Source organism: Chinchilla lanigera, unplaced genomic scaffold (assembly GCF_000276665.1).
Source record: "Chinchilla lanigera isolate Chin_1 unplaced genomic scaffold, ChiLan1.0 scaffold00047, whole genome shotgun sequence".
In the NCBI taxonomy this organism is placed as follows: Eukaryota; Metazoa; Chordata; class Mammalia; order Rodentia; family Chinchillidae; genus Chinchilla; species Chinchilla lanigera.
Window position 1 is genome coordinate 452,539 of NW_004955448.1, and position 13,836 is coordinate 466,374.

Consider the following 13,836-nt stretch of genomic DNA (forward strand, 5'->3'; position numbering starts at 1 on the left):
AAAAAAAAAAAAAAAAAAAGAGAATTAAGAGCAAAAGAACCCAGCAGGATGATTTAAAATGTTGTGAGTTTGGCCAGAAATGAAGCTCCAGTAAAGCTGTGAACTGCAAAGGCAAAGTGGAGAAAGTTTTCATTGCTGAGAAGGGACAAGAGAACATAAAAGATGGCCTAAGGACATCACAAGAAGCAGCAAGTCTCCACCCTTTGCAGCCTCAAAACCGCGAAAGTGAAAGATTGCTTTGAAGAGAAAGCCACAGAGCACCATGTTCCAGAATGGCGGCAGCCGCACTGTGTTCCAGAATGGCAGCAGCAGCCACACCAGGTCTCAAAATGGTGGCAACTTAGAGAATTTGTTCCTCAGAGTAGGATTCAGAATGCCCAGCAATCCAGGCACTTGGACCCCTATAGCCGAGAGAGGAAAGCCTGGCAGCAGACCTTGGCATCGTCTGTGTGGCACTGGTTTTAGGTGCATGCAGAGTGCAAGAGTTCTGAGATTAAGAAAGCTTCCAACTAGATTTCAGAAGGCCTGGAAGGCCAGACAGTGTGCCCCTGAAAAGGCCATATGTGAAGTTGTGGGCATGAAGCCAAAGGTGCAGTGGAGAACCCACAAGTTTGGAAGAGCAACGAACGTGGATCATCTAAGGAAAGCTGTAAGGATTAAACAGAATGGGCCTAAAAGAGAAGCCCTGGGAGCTACAACCACCACAAGTGCGGAGCCATACAAGTCATTTGGAGCTCACAATTTACCACAGATTGCCTCGGATGTTGCACGTGGAACTACAGGACTTAATGTTTGCCCTGCTGGATTTTGGACTTGCTTTGGTCCCAATGCTTTGTATCCCCGTTTGTACCTTTTGGAATGGTAACGTTTACCTTGTGCCATTGAATGTTGAATGCCTTACATCTTGGAGGAGACTTGGGACTTAGACTTTTTAGCAATACTAAAACTGTTAGGACTTTGACAATTCTTAGAGATGGACTACAGTGCCTTTTGCATAAAAGGATGTGTGTGAATCTTTGGGGGGCAGGGGTGGAATGTTATGGTTTGTGTCTAGATGTCCCCCCAAAGCCTCGTGCAGTCTTGGATGTGGGCTTCTAGAGTTTGTGATTGATTCATGGTCCAGTGCTGGGATTACAGGTGTGAGTGCTACACCTGCCCTGAGGTGGGGAGCCTGCATACAGTGTAAGGGAGGGAAAGAGGCTTGCTCCTGCGCTTCCCTTTTAGCTCTTGCTGCTTTTGCCATTTTTCTGCCACCATGAACTGTTTGCCTTGGCCATTTGTCACCCTGCTTCAGAGCCAACCAAGTATAGACTAAAACCTCCACAAATTGTGAACTAAATAAATCTTTCCTTCCTTAGTTTTGGATGTTGGGTATTTGGTCTCAGCAATGAGAAGAAAGTAACTAAGGCATACTAGAAGGGAAGTTACTTTTGGCTCGATCGTGTGGGAAAGGTTCAGGTAGATGGTTGCTTTTTTTGTTTTGTCTTTTTGAGACAAGGTCTCACTGTGCAGTTTAGGCTGGCCTTGAGCTCACTTTGTAGCCCAGGCTGGTCTCGAACTTGCAGCGATCCTCCTGCCTCAGCCTCCTGAGTGCTGGCTTTACAGGCAAGCGCCACCATGCCCAGCTAGGTGGTAGCTTTTGAAACTGGGCCTGAAAGCTAGTTAGAATTTTGGCAGGTGAAGCTTAGAGACTGTAAACAAAGGCTATATCTAATTTTTCAGATACTTGCCATAGTTAATTGATGAAACTCTGATTTATTTTGAACTGAGTGGTAGTATCAGAATCTTCAGCAGGTGCCAGAATATATTTCAGACTGCTCAGAACCCACCTGGGGAACCCACTCCTCATGTGGCTGCTTCCATCTGCTGATTTCTGATGTAAGAGAAATGCTACCAGTGCAGGTGTTCCTTAAGTGAACAGTGTGGAGGGTAACTGCTCTTCCAGATTTCTAAGTTGTAGTGTATTATTGTTCTTCAAATATGAAGAAGTTGAAAAGTAGAGAAATAGTAGGGATAATGCTTGAAAACTAGCTCAGGCTTTGAAAATGAAGCTGAGGAATTTTTTAAGGTTTGGACCAGAGAAAATGATGCAATCAGAGTATTGCGTTGGGAAAATTGATAATGGCTATTGAGTATTGATAAACAAACTATTGGAATGGTTTTGAAAAGAATATTAAGGGGCTGTATCTGGCAGGGGAATGATGAGAAAAAGGAGAATAAATAGGTGGGTTCCAGGGGAGAGATACTTGGAGTCTGATGGGATAACAGGGTAGAGGAGGAAGGAAAAACTGCTGTGGGGTTTGAGCCTGATTTTAGTGGAAGAATAAAGATGAGTGTAATGTAGGGCAAAAGGAAAGTTTGGTTTAGACATTTGGGTATGAGATGTTTATGGAATATCAAGAGGGAATGCTATAAGTAGGTTTTTGGACACTCAGGATAGAGAGAAAAGCTTAGAAGTTTGTTAGCATTAAAAAGCAAAAGGCCAATTTTCAGAGTACTGCATATGACCTAAACAGTGTGTAGACAGAAAAGTCACTAAAGATCTAAATTCTGGTAAAGGTCATGTTTAGTAAACAACAGGAGGAAGACTAGGATCTTGAAGAATACAGAAGAACCTATGAAACTGTAGCATCTCAGAAACTAAAGGAAAGGAGAGACAAAAGAAAAGGATGGAAATACTAATTTCTACCCCCAAATGCGAAAGATTGTCTTTTTTTTCATCTGATTGCATATATGGAGAGGATACTGAGAATTTAGTGAGTGAACCCACTAAAATTATTTTCCTCTCTCTTGTATATGGTAAGTCATTAAGTAATTTAGAATGCAGAGTCCTGAATTAGTATTATTGGGATGAAGTCATATACAATTTCTGCTTTTTTTCTTTCCTCAGGTAGACCACTATTGGAATTTTCTTAACATTAGTGCTGAAAAAGTACTCTGACATCATTACCTTGATTGTGGAACTGTGAGATACTAGAAAGTAGTTGTTAATACATAAAGTCAGATCCTTAATAAATATCCTCATTCTGTGTTTCAAATCCTCTATGTTTCTGTGTTTTAAATCCTCTGCATTAAAACTATGTAAAACTATTTTGCATAGTTTTAATGTTACCAAGTAGATATATACTTTAGAAATATCTTACTTTAGGGGCTGGGGTAAGCTCAGAGGCACAGCGCCTGCCTGGCAAGTGCAAGGTCGTGGGTTCGGTTCCCGGTACCGGAAAAAAAAACCCAAAAAAAGAAAAAAGAAATATCTTACTTTATAAGTTTGTCTTGAAAAAAAGGTAATACTTTAAAAAAAGGTAATACTTTTTGTTTGTAAGAACCAAGAAAGAATAGCTGGATGTGGTGGTGCATGCCTGTGATCCCAGTACTATGGGAGGCTAAGGCAGAAGGATCACAGATTTGAGCCTCAGCCTAGGCAACCTCAAACTTAGCGAGACCCTGTCTCAAAAAAAAAAAAAAAAAACATGAAAAAGGGCTTGAGGATATAGGCCAGTGCAAAGGCCCTGGGTTCAATTTGTAGTACTTAAAATAAAAAGCAACAATATAAAATGTAAAATTGCCAGTCTTACACATAAAAATGTATAAATTGGAAAGCCCTGCAAAGTTCTGCACCCCATAGTCAGCCATATTTATTCACCCAACTTCTTTTATTTTTAATTCATATACTGAGTGATTTTTTTTACAGAATATCCCACCCACTGTTGGGCTGGTTCACTTTTTAACATAACCTTAGACATCTTCCTGTGCCAGCACATTTCACTTTGCTTTATTCTTCTTTATACTTCTGCTCTGTCTTCCAGCACTACCCAGTAGGTGGGTTTACTACCACGTAGAGAAGGTGTGATCCCAAACCTGCAGCTCATTGCTCTTTGTGGTCACAGCGGCTCTCCTTATCATTCTGGCCCCACTGCAGGTGCTTGGTTTGCTTCCCACTTTGAGTTTTCTTCCCAAAGTTTTAACTCTACTCCAGGTTTATGAGGGATGGTGTTGCTGTACCCATCACTATGGCAACCCCAAAGGTCATTTACTAGAACTGGAAATGGACAGAGCCGGCCGTGGCTAAGCAGAAGTGGGAGCACCACGGTGGAGAGAGGCCAGCTGAACACCCTCAGTGTGCAGTGCAGGCTCCCAGGTGTGATGGCGGCAGAGTTCTGTGCGTGGTAAAGAAGCACTGCTGCACTTTAATGTTACTGTTAGCTTTCTTTTAGTCCTTTATGTTTTCTTCAAAGAGTTTGTGTTTACTTCTCCAACTGTCTAGTTTTTTAAAAGTCATTTTTATAACCTACTACAAGATGGATTTGTAGCAGTATCTAAGTTAATAATTAACTGTCTGTAAAGTCAATATTGGTGTTCACTCAGCTAACCCCAGCGGGCATGTCATGTGCCTTAGGTCCTTTTACTATAAGCATCCTGGGGTGGTGGGATGAGGTAGAAGAGAGCAAGAAGCCAGAAGGCTGGAATCCCCTTGGTTTTATTCTTCAGAGAGGACTTGGCTAGCATGAACCTTACATACTGCAGTCTTTAAAACAAGGTACCAGCTAAGGTGCTGCGGAACATTCCTTCAGAGAATCTCTCTCATTTTCAGTTCCACCACTGATTTGTGTTTGCTTGGTCTAAATGGGTTGTCCAGCATAATAATCCAGGTCGAATGTCATCCTGAGTGAATGGGGTAGGGTTGCCATTCCCATCGCTGTGGTGACTCCAAAGGTCGTATCCTTAGGAGACGGGAGAATAGACCAAGTCTGGAAACAGCTTCTGATCTTGGCTTTGATCATCACACATCCATACCCTAGACAAATCTTGTTATGTTGTCTGTAAGGACGCTGACCAAGTTCCATGATTCTTACATAGAGATGTAGATCAGAGTCGTATATTGAGATTACATGTCCAAGTTCAGCATCTAGAGACACGATTCAGTAGTGGTGATGCAAGGACAAGTTATACATTTATAATTTGCAAACACACTCCCAAGGGCTTCTGCGGCGCTCTCCTTTTTGAGAATCTGTCTAACTCATCAACATTTGAGTTTTCTCCCTCTTCCCGTTGCTCTGTTTGCCTGTGAAGCCCTCCTTACTGTGGTGGTGGCAGGTGTTGGTTCTTATCCATCCCTTTGCTCAGCCACCTCTTTCTTCTTCCTCAGAAACAACCTGCAGTGTTTCACGGTGCGGTGTAGTGCGGCGGCAGCTCGTGAGGACCCCTACATGGACACTAACCTAAAGGTTAGTTAAACTGGCAGTTGATGTCTGCCTGGATCCTCGTGAGACCTGAAGATCCAAAGGGAGCACATGAATACTTGTAGATTTTCTCTTGGGGCTAGGCTGGGGAAGGACTAAAGGCCTTAATGTTGTCTTATTTATTGGAATAGAACTTTGCATGTCAAATATTAAGCATTTTATGATTTATGATTGAAATAGCTTTTAGGATTGCTTTGAAAACATTTCACTCAAGGTTGATTAGCGCATGGTTTTTAAATTGGGTAAAATACATATATAGTATAATTTCAGAAATAGCAGTATTATACTACAGTTTTATTTAATTTTTTCAAGCCCAGCCTTGGTAATTTTTTTTCCCACATCTGCAGATTTATTTACTTGACAAAAATACAAAATGATATTATCACAAATGGAGAGAGAACCCTGATTAGTAAAGTCTAAAGCTTATATATACACTTTAAAATATCTGTCAAATATGACAAACATCACAAAACGCAGAAATAAAATCAGTGTTTTGATTAACTAAAACGTCCTCTAGAAAACTCTCTCTTTTGGGGGGGTGTTACCTGTTTTATTTTGCTCTTTTGATTTGAGTTTCTCCTATCAGAAAAATTGTATAATATTTAGGATTATATGTTTTATTTCACTTAACCTTAGGATCTCAGTGTGCATCCATTTTCATACAAATGACTCGTTTATCCTTCTTAATGGCAGAGTAATATTTGACTGTGAATGAATGCCACATTGTCTTTATCCGTCCTTCTGTTGGTGGACATGTAAGCCACTTTCAGGACTTAGACATTGTGAATTATGCTGCTAGGAACAGGAGTATACATGTATTGCTGTGATACGATGTCTTTTAACTCTTTGGGGAAGATACCTAGAAGGGGAATAGACGAGTCAAATGAAATTTCTAGTTTTAGTTTTTTGAGGAATTGCCATACTGATCTCCATAGTGGTTGTACTAGTTTACATTCCCACCAACAATGTAGAAGGATTCCCTTTTCCAGGCAACCTCTCCAACATTTGTTATTGTTTGATTTCTTGGTGATTGACATTCCTTCTGGAGTAAGGTGGAGTGTGGGCTTTGTTTTCATTTTCATTTCTCTACTCACCAGAGATGTTAAACATTTTTTTCATGAATTTACTGGCCATTTATACTTCTGTGAAGTGTCCGTTCATTTCAGTTGCCCATTTTTTGATTGGATCTTTTATTTTAAAAGGTCTAATATTTTTTGAGTTTTTATGTATCATATATAATCTCTAAGGAATAGCTGGAAAAATATAAGTTGTCTCTTCACTCTATTGGTTCTTTTGTTGTGCAGAGCCATTTTTAATTTGATATGATCTCATTTGTTGACTATTTCTTGTGCAGTTGGAGTTCCATTCAGAAAGTCTGCCTACGCCTATGTCTTCAAGAGTTTTACCTATTTCATATCCCAGCAGGTTGTTTCTGTTTTAATGTATAGATCTTTGGTTCATTTTTATCTTAGAAATGTGTCTGTCCTTGCAGTGGTGGGTAAGGGAGGTAATCATACCTCAGATATGTGCTGGATGCTGGCAGTGGCGTGAAGGTTCAAGTATTCAATGCTGGCAATTTCAGGCCCAGCACAACTCAAGCTGGGCCTGGCTCCCATCGCCGGGGGCGGGGCTTGTATCCTTCCTAGCCCAAGCTCAAACCTCTCTGTGGGTCTCTTTATAGCCTGTTCTCTATCGTTGGTTGTTACCATGGCTGTTTCTCTCCCAGTCATGTAGGAGGATAACACTGGGAACCTGAAGGGAAGCTGCCCTGCCCCCATTCTGAACCCCAGATGCAAGCAAGCAACCCCTTTCTGGAATGGCTCCTAACCTAGTGTGGCAGACGCCTGTGCTGGGTCCCCACGCTGGCCTGTTGCCTGCCATGTGGAGAGTCCCCACAGAGTAAAACTTGGCACTGTCCCTGCAGATCACAACCGTGGGCCCCCTCCAGAGTCCCCGTCTCTGGTCCAGTCCAGTGCTGCTGTTTTTTTCCCTGGGGCTCCCAATGGTCACCTTGCTTTGCAGAATCAGGGTCGCCTTGCCAAGGGCCACAGACCGAGACAGGAGCCCGGGAGAGACCCTGACTGTTTCAGTTCCTTTTCTGCCATGTGGTCCGTCTCTCAAACTTCTCTGTAGCTTTTAATTTTTTTTGTCAGTTCCTTACAGATTTCTGGCAATCTGCTTCTCTTTATATCTTCCCCAAGTTGTTATTTTTCAGTGTCTGGCTTCTTGATTTTGGAGAGGCTGAATTTTATTGCACCTAGTCCTCTGCCATCTTCATTCTCACAATTTTATTTTTTTTAAACAGAAATATTAGTGGCAGTTGTATTAACAGAGAGCTATTAACAAAACAGCAGATACCAGTGTAGTCAGGAGTAGAAAACTGAGTGAAGTGCATTGAAATGGTTTATTTATAGTATTATCAGATGTGCTGTAATTCTTTTATTTTTCAAGCCTTCAGCAGTCTTCTGTACTTGCTCTAGGAGCTATCAGCTGTGCTAGATCAGTGACCTCATTTTAGTGAGGAGTGATATGCTTTGTCTTGGAAAAGCTCTTCACCACAAAATATTGACAATTCGTGGTATCTTCTGACTTGAATTTTTGTTCTTAGAAATACACTGATCATTTGCCTAGTACTCTCCTGTGCTATTTTACTTCTGACATACAAGCTCATTGAATTGATGTTTGTCATGAAGGTACATGCTGCTCTGCTTTCCTATTAGTTGATGTCAACTTGGAACTTTGTGCAGCTTTTTACAGAAAAATAAGTGCGCCGTAGCAGTGGTTGCATTAACAAACCAGCCTAAAGTGAGCTCTTACCACACTCACTGACACCTACCTGTTGGTAAGTGAGCACTTCATGGAGAGTGTACTGTCTGAGTTCTTGGTGACTTATTTTGCCACGGGCTGCCTGTAATTTTTTGTTGGTGAGCAGGCTTATTGTTTGCCTTCAGCCCTTTGGGAACCAGAATCACAGATTTCCCATTTCTTATATGAGATGCATACATAATCTTTTCAAATAAGAGATGATTTTTAAAATAAGGGTTCTTTTTCTGGTAAAAATGGGAAAATGACAGTGATGAAATATCTTCCATCCTTTCCTCTTCTTTCTTCTGTTTTCCTCCCACCTGGCCTTTTTAAACCTTAGAAATACGTGAGCTTACACAGGGAATGGGTGCAACAGTGGGACATAATTGCTTTGTAGATTGAAGTAGGATCAGTCTACATTTGAAAAGCTCATGATTCTACATCTTCCTGTACTCTCATAAATCTAGAGAGAATGAACAAGGAAGGATTGAGGGGGAAGGAAAGGGATAGGGCAGAAGCTGGTGGGAACTTGCTTCTCTGAGGCCGGTGGAGGCAGGAAAGGGAAAGGCAGCAGTGATCTCATCTCAGATTTCCCTTCCCTGTGATTCTACGGGTTGTGAAGTCCTGGCCTCACTGAATAAGTGCACAGTCTCACCCACATGCTGACTCAGGCTGGGAGCTGTGCTGTCCGAAAAAGATTTTACACTCACGTAGTCTGGTCCAAAGTACATGTGATCCTCCCTCCCCTTCCTCTGAGATTCTGGCTCTTCAGCTTTACCCACATTCAGCTTAACTTTTTTTTTTTTTGAGACAGGGTCTCACTATATTTCCCAGGCTGGCCTTAAACTTGCAGCTGTCCTGCCTCAGCCTCCTGAGTGGTGAGATTACAAGTGTGTGCCATCGTGCCTGGCTACCTTAACTGTTTTTACAAATGAAAACATAGATGAGTTGTTTCCCCAACCAGTTTATACAAAGGCATGATGATGATGACTTCAGAATCAAAACATTAATAGAGAAGTCAGAAGTCTGTCAGCATCACTTTATGAGATCCCAAAAATGGCTCTTCCATTATCTTTCTTGTCCATTATGCGTAAGTTAGTGGTCCCCTAGGAGCAGCAGCCTGGCTCCTTAATTTACCTCACCGTTCTAGCCTGTGAGCTGTTCTGGCTCTGGTTCTGTTCACACCCGAAAGATCACAGTCAGGGTTCTCTGAACATGCAAGAATCTTTTGTATACATCCATCCACAAGGAAACGGTTACATTCACTCTCCATGCTGTACTATATTCTTCCAGTGTGTGAGTTTTGCCTGGAAACATCATTTGGGTGTAGCCCACTATGAGTGGGCATTTCCCCGGTTGGTACTTTACCGTCTTAGGCTGCTCTTCTAGAGGATTCTGCCAGAGAGAGCGCAGGGGTTTCTACAGCCATGGGACCCTCTGTCTGCATTCATTCAGTCAACCAATACTAAAGTTATTGAGTAGCTCTATAAAAGAGACAGTTGGTTACATAGACATAGATAACCTGTCACTTTCTTAAGAAATTTGGGCTTATTGAGGGGTGAAGGAAGAAGAGATTTTATCAGATAAATAGACTGATTCTTGATGATTAAAGTCCACATGCCTTTATTCCTAACTATTTATAAATAAATTTGTGATTTTTTTTTTTTTTTTTTAGGCCTGTCCACCTGTCAGTATGGATATCTGTGCTTTAAGAATACAGCTTTTTATAGGCTTGAAAGCCATCTGTCATTTTAAAAATCATGTGGTACTTTTGACCAAGGCAGACCCGGAAGCCACTCCAGAGAGAAGAGAATCACCCAGGAGGTTTCTGTAAGGATCCCTGTGCCTCAGATATTCCTGCCAACTTCCAGAATGAATTGTAGCTGGTGTAGCTTGTGTGTCTTAGTTTAACTTTTTAAAAATCAAAACTTTGGAATGATCAGATAGCTTTTCTATGGTGTTCTTTTCCCAGAGACGGTGAAGAGGTTCTAGAGACCTCAATAGTGGCCTTTGTAATGGACCATGGTACTTTTAGGAGCAAATGAATTCTAAAACAGTTTCAGTGAAAAGCAGTTCTATTTTAGATAAGAATCTTAAAATCATGCTTTTCTGTGTAATTAATGGGAAAAACAGCATTTTACGCTAATTCAAGTTACAGGACTTTTTCAGTTTTTCTTCAGTTTTTCTTCTTTGACCTTCTAGGAGTTATATTTTTTATGCAAAGATTGTTTTCTCACAGTGCAAAAGAAGTTAATAACAGTGTAACTTATAGTCTGTCTTCACATTTCTTAGAGTAGAAAGCTTTAATTCTAGAATACTAATGTTTCTATTTGATGTTTTTTGGTCTCGTGAAGGCTGCAGGTAGGAGAGACCCTGGGCACAGGGACTTTTATAGTCCACAGTACTTTCATAGCCTGATTTGAGAATATTTATGGAGTGAATTGGAAGCAATTGGTTTATCAATGCATAATAGTTACATTACATATAGTTGGCCTGTGTAGTACTAAACCATGTTCAATGAAAACCACCTGCATAGCTGATCACTGAAGAAGTCGCTGAAAGTGATTTCATAGTTATAGTGTTTCATGGCACCCAGTATTTACCAGCTAGTACTGTCATTTATTACTAACACATCTTACCTTAACAATTGTTAACCTTTGTTATGCTTTCAGTTCTAGAAAAGATACCAGTGTTAAGACCAAACCTCCTGTAGCTGAGGCTGGGTGGAGTTTGTATATTGTGAATACGATCTCACCAGTGCAGCTGTACAAAGAAATGGTACTTTTTTCAGACTTCTGATTATTTGTAGAAATTGAGTAAAATTGATGATCATAAATTGATTATGTATATCATACATTCAGGATGCCACAGCCAGCCAGTTTCCAGGATCTGTGTGACAGAGGTGTGTGTATCTTTCTTCACCCTCTCGTTTTCAAAGCTTCTAACACTTGAGGAGCTGCTAGAAATTCCCTTCACTGAAATTAAGAGTCCCTTATTCAAACACACCTTCCAAAAAGGATCAGTGACCCAGGCTAAGTATTAGTAGCTCTTGCCCTTGACTTTGAACCCTAGCAAAGAGAAACATGAAATGGAGTTAGATTAAATGTAAGACCATTTATCCTTATCTCTCTTTCTTTGCATGCTAGCAGATTGTTCTAGGACACTGTGGTTGGTTCAGCAGTACCCTATCAGAAGGGGCCTGGAGTGGACATCCTTATTCTTCTTCTAAGGATGAAAGCTTCCTACTTACCACTGCCAATGATTTTAACTTTTTATTTTAATATGATTTTAAACTTAGGGAAAAGTTGAAAGAATAAAAATAGTATGAACAAACCCTATTTTCCCCATATGGATATGCTCATGGTCAGTGTTTCACTCCTTTCCTTCTCTTTCTGTTTATACTCTTACGCTTTCTCAACATACATTTTTTTTTTCTGATCCATTGGAATGTAAATTTAATACATGATAGCTTTTTGCCCCTAAATACTTCATTGTATATATTTTTTTCAAGATTGAACTATCTTTATTTTCTGATTAAAACATACATATATATAAAGGAAAGGGATAAAGGGAAAAAGAAATTACACTGTGCTGACACAGAGACTTGAAATTCTAATTAAGGGTCTACCAATGTTCAAAGGAAACTACTACAGGAAGTCTCATCAAGGCATAGATGAGTTAGTTGAGTCTCACTCTAGCCTAAAAATGTATGAAAACAGTTCTCCACGGAACTGGCCCCACAGTTGTCGGAATGCTCTTAGGCATGGGTTAGTGAGTCCGGAGAAATGAGTTCTCTCCGTGCCTGGTGTGACGTAACAAGCAGCTCCTACTGCCAAGTGGTATCTGCAGCTCACAGCTTAGCTCAGCAGTAGAATCGAGTGGAGAACTTAGAAGAGACAGGCACGCTCAGAGGCTGGTCACTGGACTTTTATCTCCCCAGACTGGTATTTGCATATCGGATTTGCCTTATGTACCAGTTCTTTCCATAGCCTGGCCAGCTCCCGCTTCTTCTGTTCTTCTTCCTGTTGCCTGGCCTCCTCCAGCTACAGAGCTTTCTGGGCTTCCACCTCAGCCATTCTCTTCTTCATTGTATATTCTTTACAAATCAGGATATTCTCTTGCATAACCATACCAGTCACATGCTTGAATAAATTGAACCTAGAAATGATATCTAATCTGCACTTCTTATTCCAGTTTTGTCAGTTGACTCAGTAATTGCTTATAGACATTCTCCAGCTGCTTCATTCTAGGATCCATTTTGCAGTCAGGCAGTGTATGTGGTGGTTGTCATGTCTCTTTAGCCCTGGAATCTGGACTATTTCTGCTGCCTTTCCTTTTATTTTATGACACTGACATTTCATTTTTGAAAAATACATCTTTCTCCTCTACCTTTTTATTTTAGAGTGTTCTTCATTTTGGGTTTGTTAGATTACTTTCTCATATTAGATTCAGATTATGCATTCTTAATTTTTTTAGTGTATAGTATCTAGAGGGACATGATATCCATCTGCCCCTCACTATTGATGGTCATTTTGGTAAGTAGGTAAAAATGTTTCCTGAACCACCCCCACCCCCAGCAGTTTGTGCTGATAATTACTGTATATCAGCTTGGTTCTGTCTTTTCAGTCTTGCTTAATTGAAGGCATTAGACTTCATGTAGCTAATTGACCACTAGCATCTGAATATACTGATTAACTCAAATTAGCTAGGGATAATCTTTGTGAGCCCTTGTGAATTATGCAGTAGATGTAGTAGACCCTAAAACTCATAAGTTGAAACTCAGGAAGGGATATTCAGTAGTCTCAATTTGAAAGAGTTAAATCACATAATTTAAAAAAAAAAAGTTAACCATTTCAAATATTTTCACTAGCCTTATCAAATTGGGACCAAAAGATCATTAAATTAATTGTATGGCTAATATTACAGTATTATTTTGACTTTCTCTAATTCTTTTTTGAAAACTACTAGTTTTCGTGGTGCTGGAGATTGAACCCAGGGCCTTGCTCATAGTAAGCAAGTGCTTTACCACAGAGCTATATCCCCAACCTTTTTTGGTTCTTCAAGCTGTTAAACAAGGTAGTGTTTGTGCTGATGCATGTGTTAAACTGGCTCACAGATAGTGGAGAAAGAAAACTCAGCTAAGGTCCTACTGAATGATGTATAATCACATACTTACTTTGTGTGTCTAATATGCTCAAATATTACTAACACAAGTTACATGTGTTTAAGAACTGGAGCACTACCAGATGTGTCTCTACAGTAACATTAGCTGTTTGTCTGTTGGTTTAGGTAGACTATAGTAACACCTACAGGACTGTGAAAACCCAGAGCTGCATCCACCTTCTCAGCGAGGCCCATCTATTAGTGAGAGCTGCCCTGATGGATGCCAGTCAGCTGGAACCTGGAGAGAAAGCAGAGCTTTTGGAAGCATTCAAAGAAAGTTGTGGGCACCTTGGAGATTGTTATAGCAGGTTGGTAATGCTGCTTAGAATCTTGTTACCTAAGCCATCTTGAGTTTTGGATGCACTTACCAGCTTTTATATCTGATACCCATTAGCAGTGAAAAATCTCTCAGTCCTATTACTTCTTTGTTAGCTTAAAGGTGTCAGGTGGACAGTCTGTGATTTTAATCTTAGTGTCATTTGGGCAGTCTGTGATTTTAATCTTAGTAGTCAGTGCCTTTATGATGTCAGAAGGAGACACTAGAGTGGATAATAATTTTTGTTTTTGTTTTGAGAATGTTATTTACAGATTTTTGTGTGTGTGTATGTTTCAGAGGCTTTCTTGATCC

General features: G+C 40.4%; 1 protein-coding gene across 1 annotated transcript in view; it reads left to right on the plus strand.

Moving 5' to 3' along the window:
* The window catches only part of Hps3 (Hermansky-Pudlak syndrome 3), a 27,804-nt gene extending 14,387 nt beyond the window's left edge, over positions 1–13,417 (plus strand). The window contains exons 6-8 of the mRNA XM_013518625.1: positions 5,147–5,225; positions 9,721–9,875; positions 13,335–13,417. Coding sequence (XP_013374079.1) covers positions 5,147–5,225; positions 9,721–9,875; positions 13,335–13,338 — 238 coding nt within the window. The 3' untranslated portion in view covers positions 13,339–13,417. The remainder of the gene's footprint in view (positions 1–5,146; positions 5,226–9,720; positions 9,876–13,334) is intronic.
* The last annotated feature ends 419 nt before the right edge of the window (positions 13,418–13,836 follow it).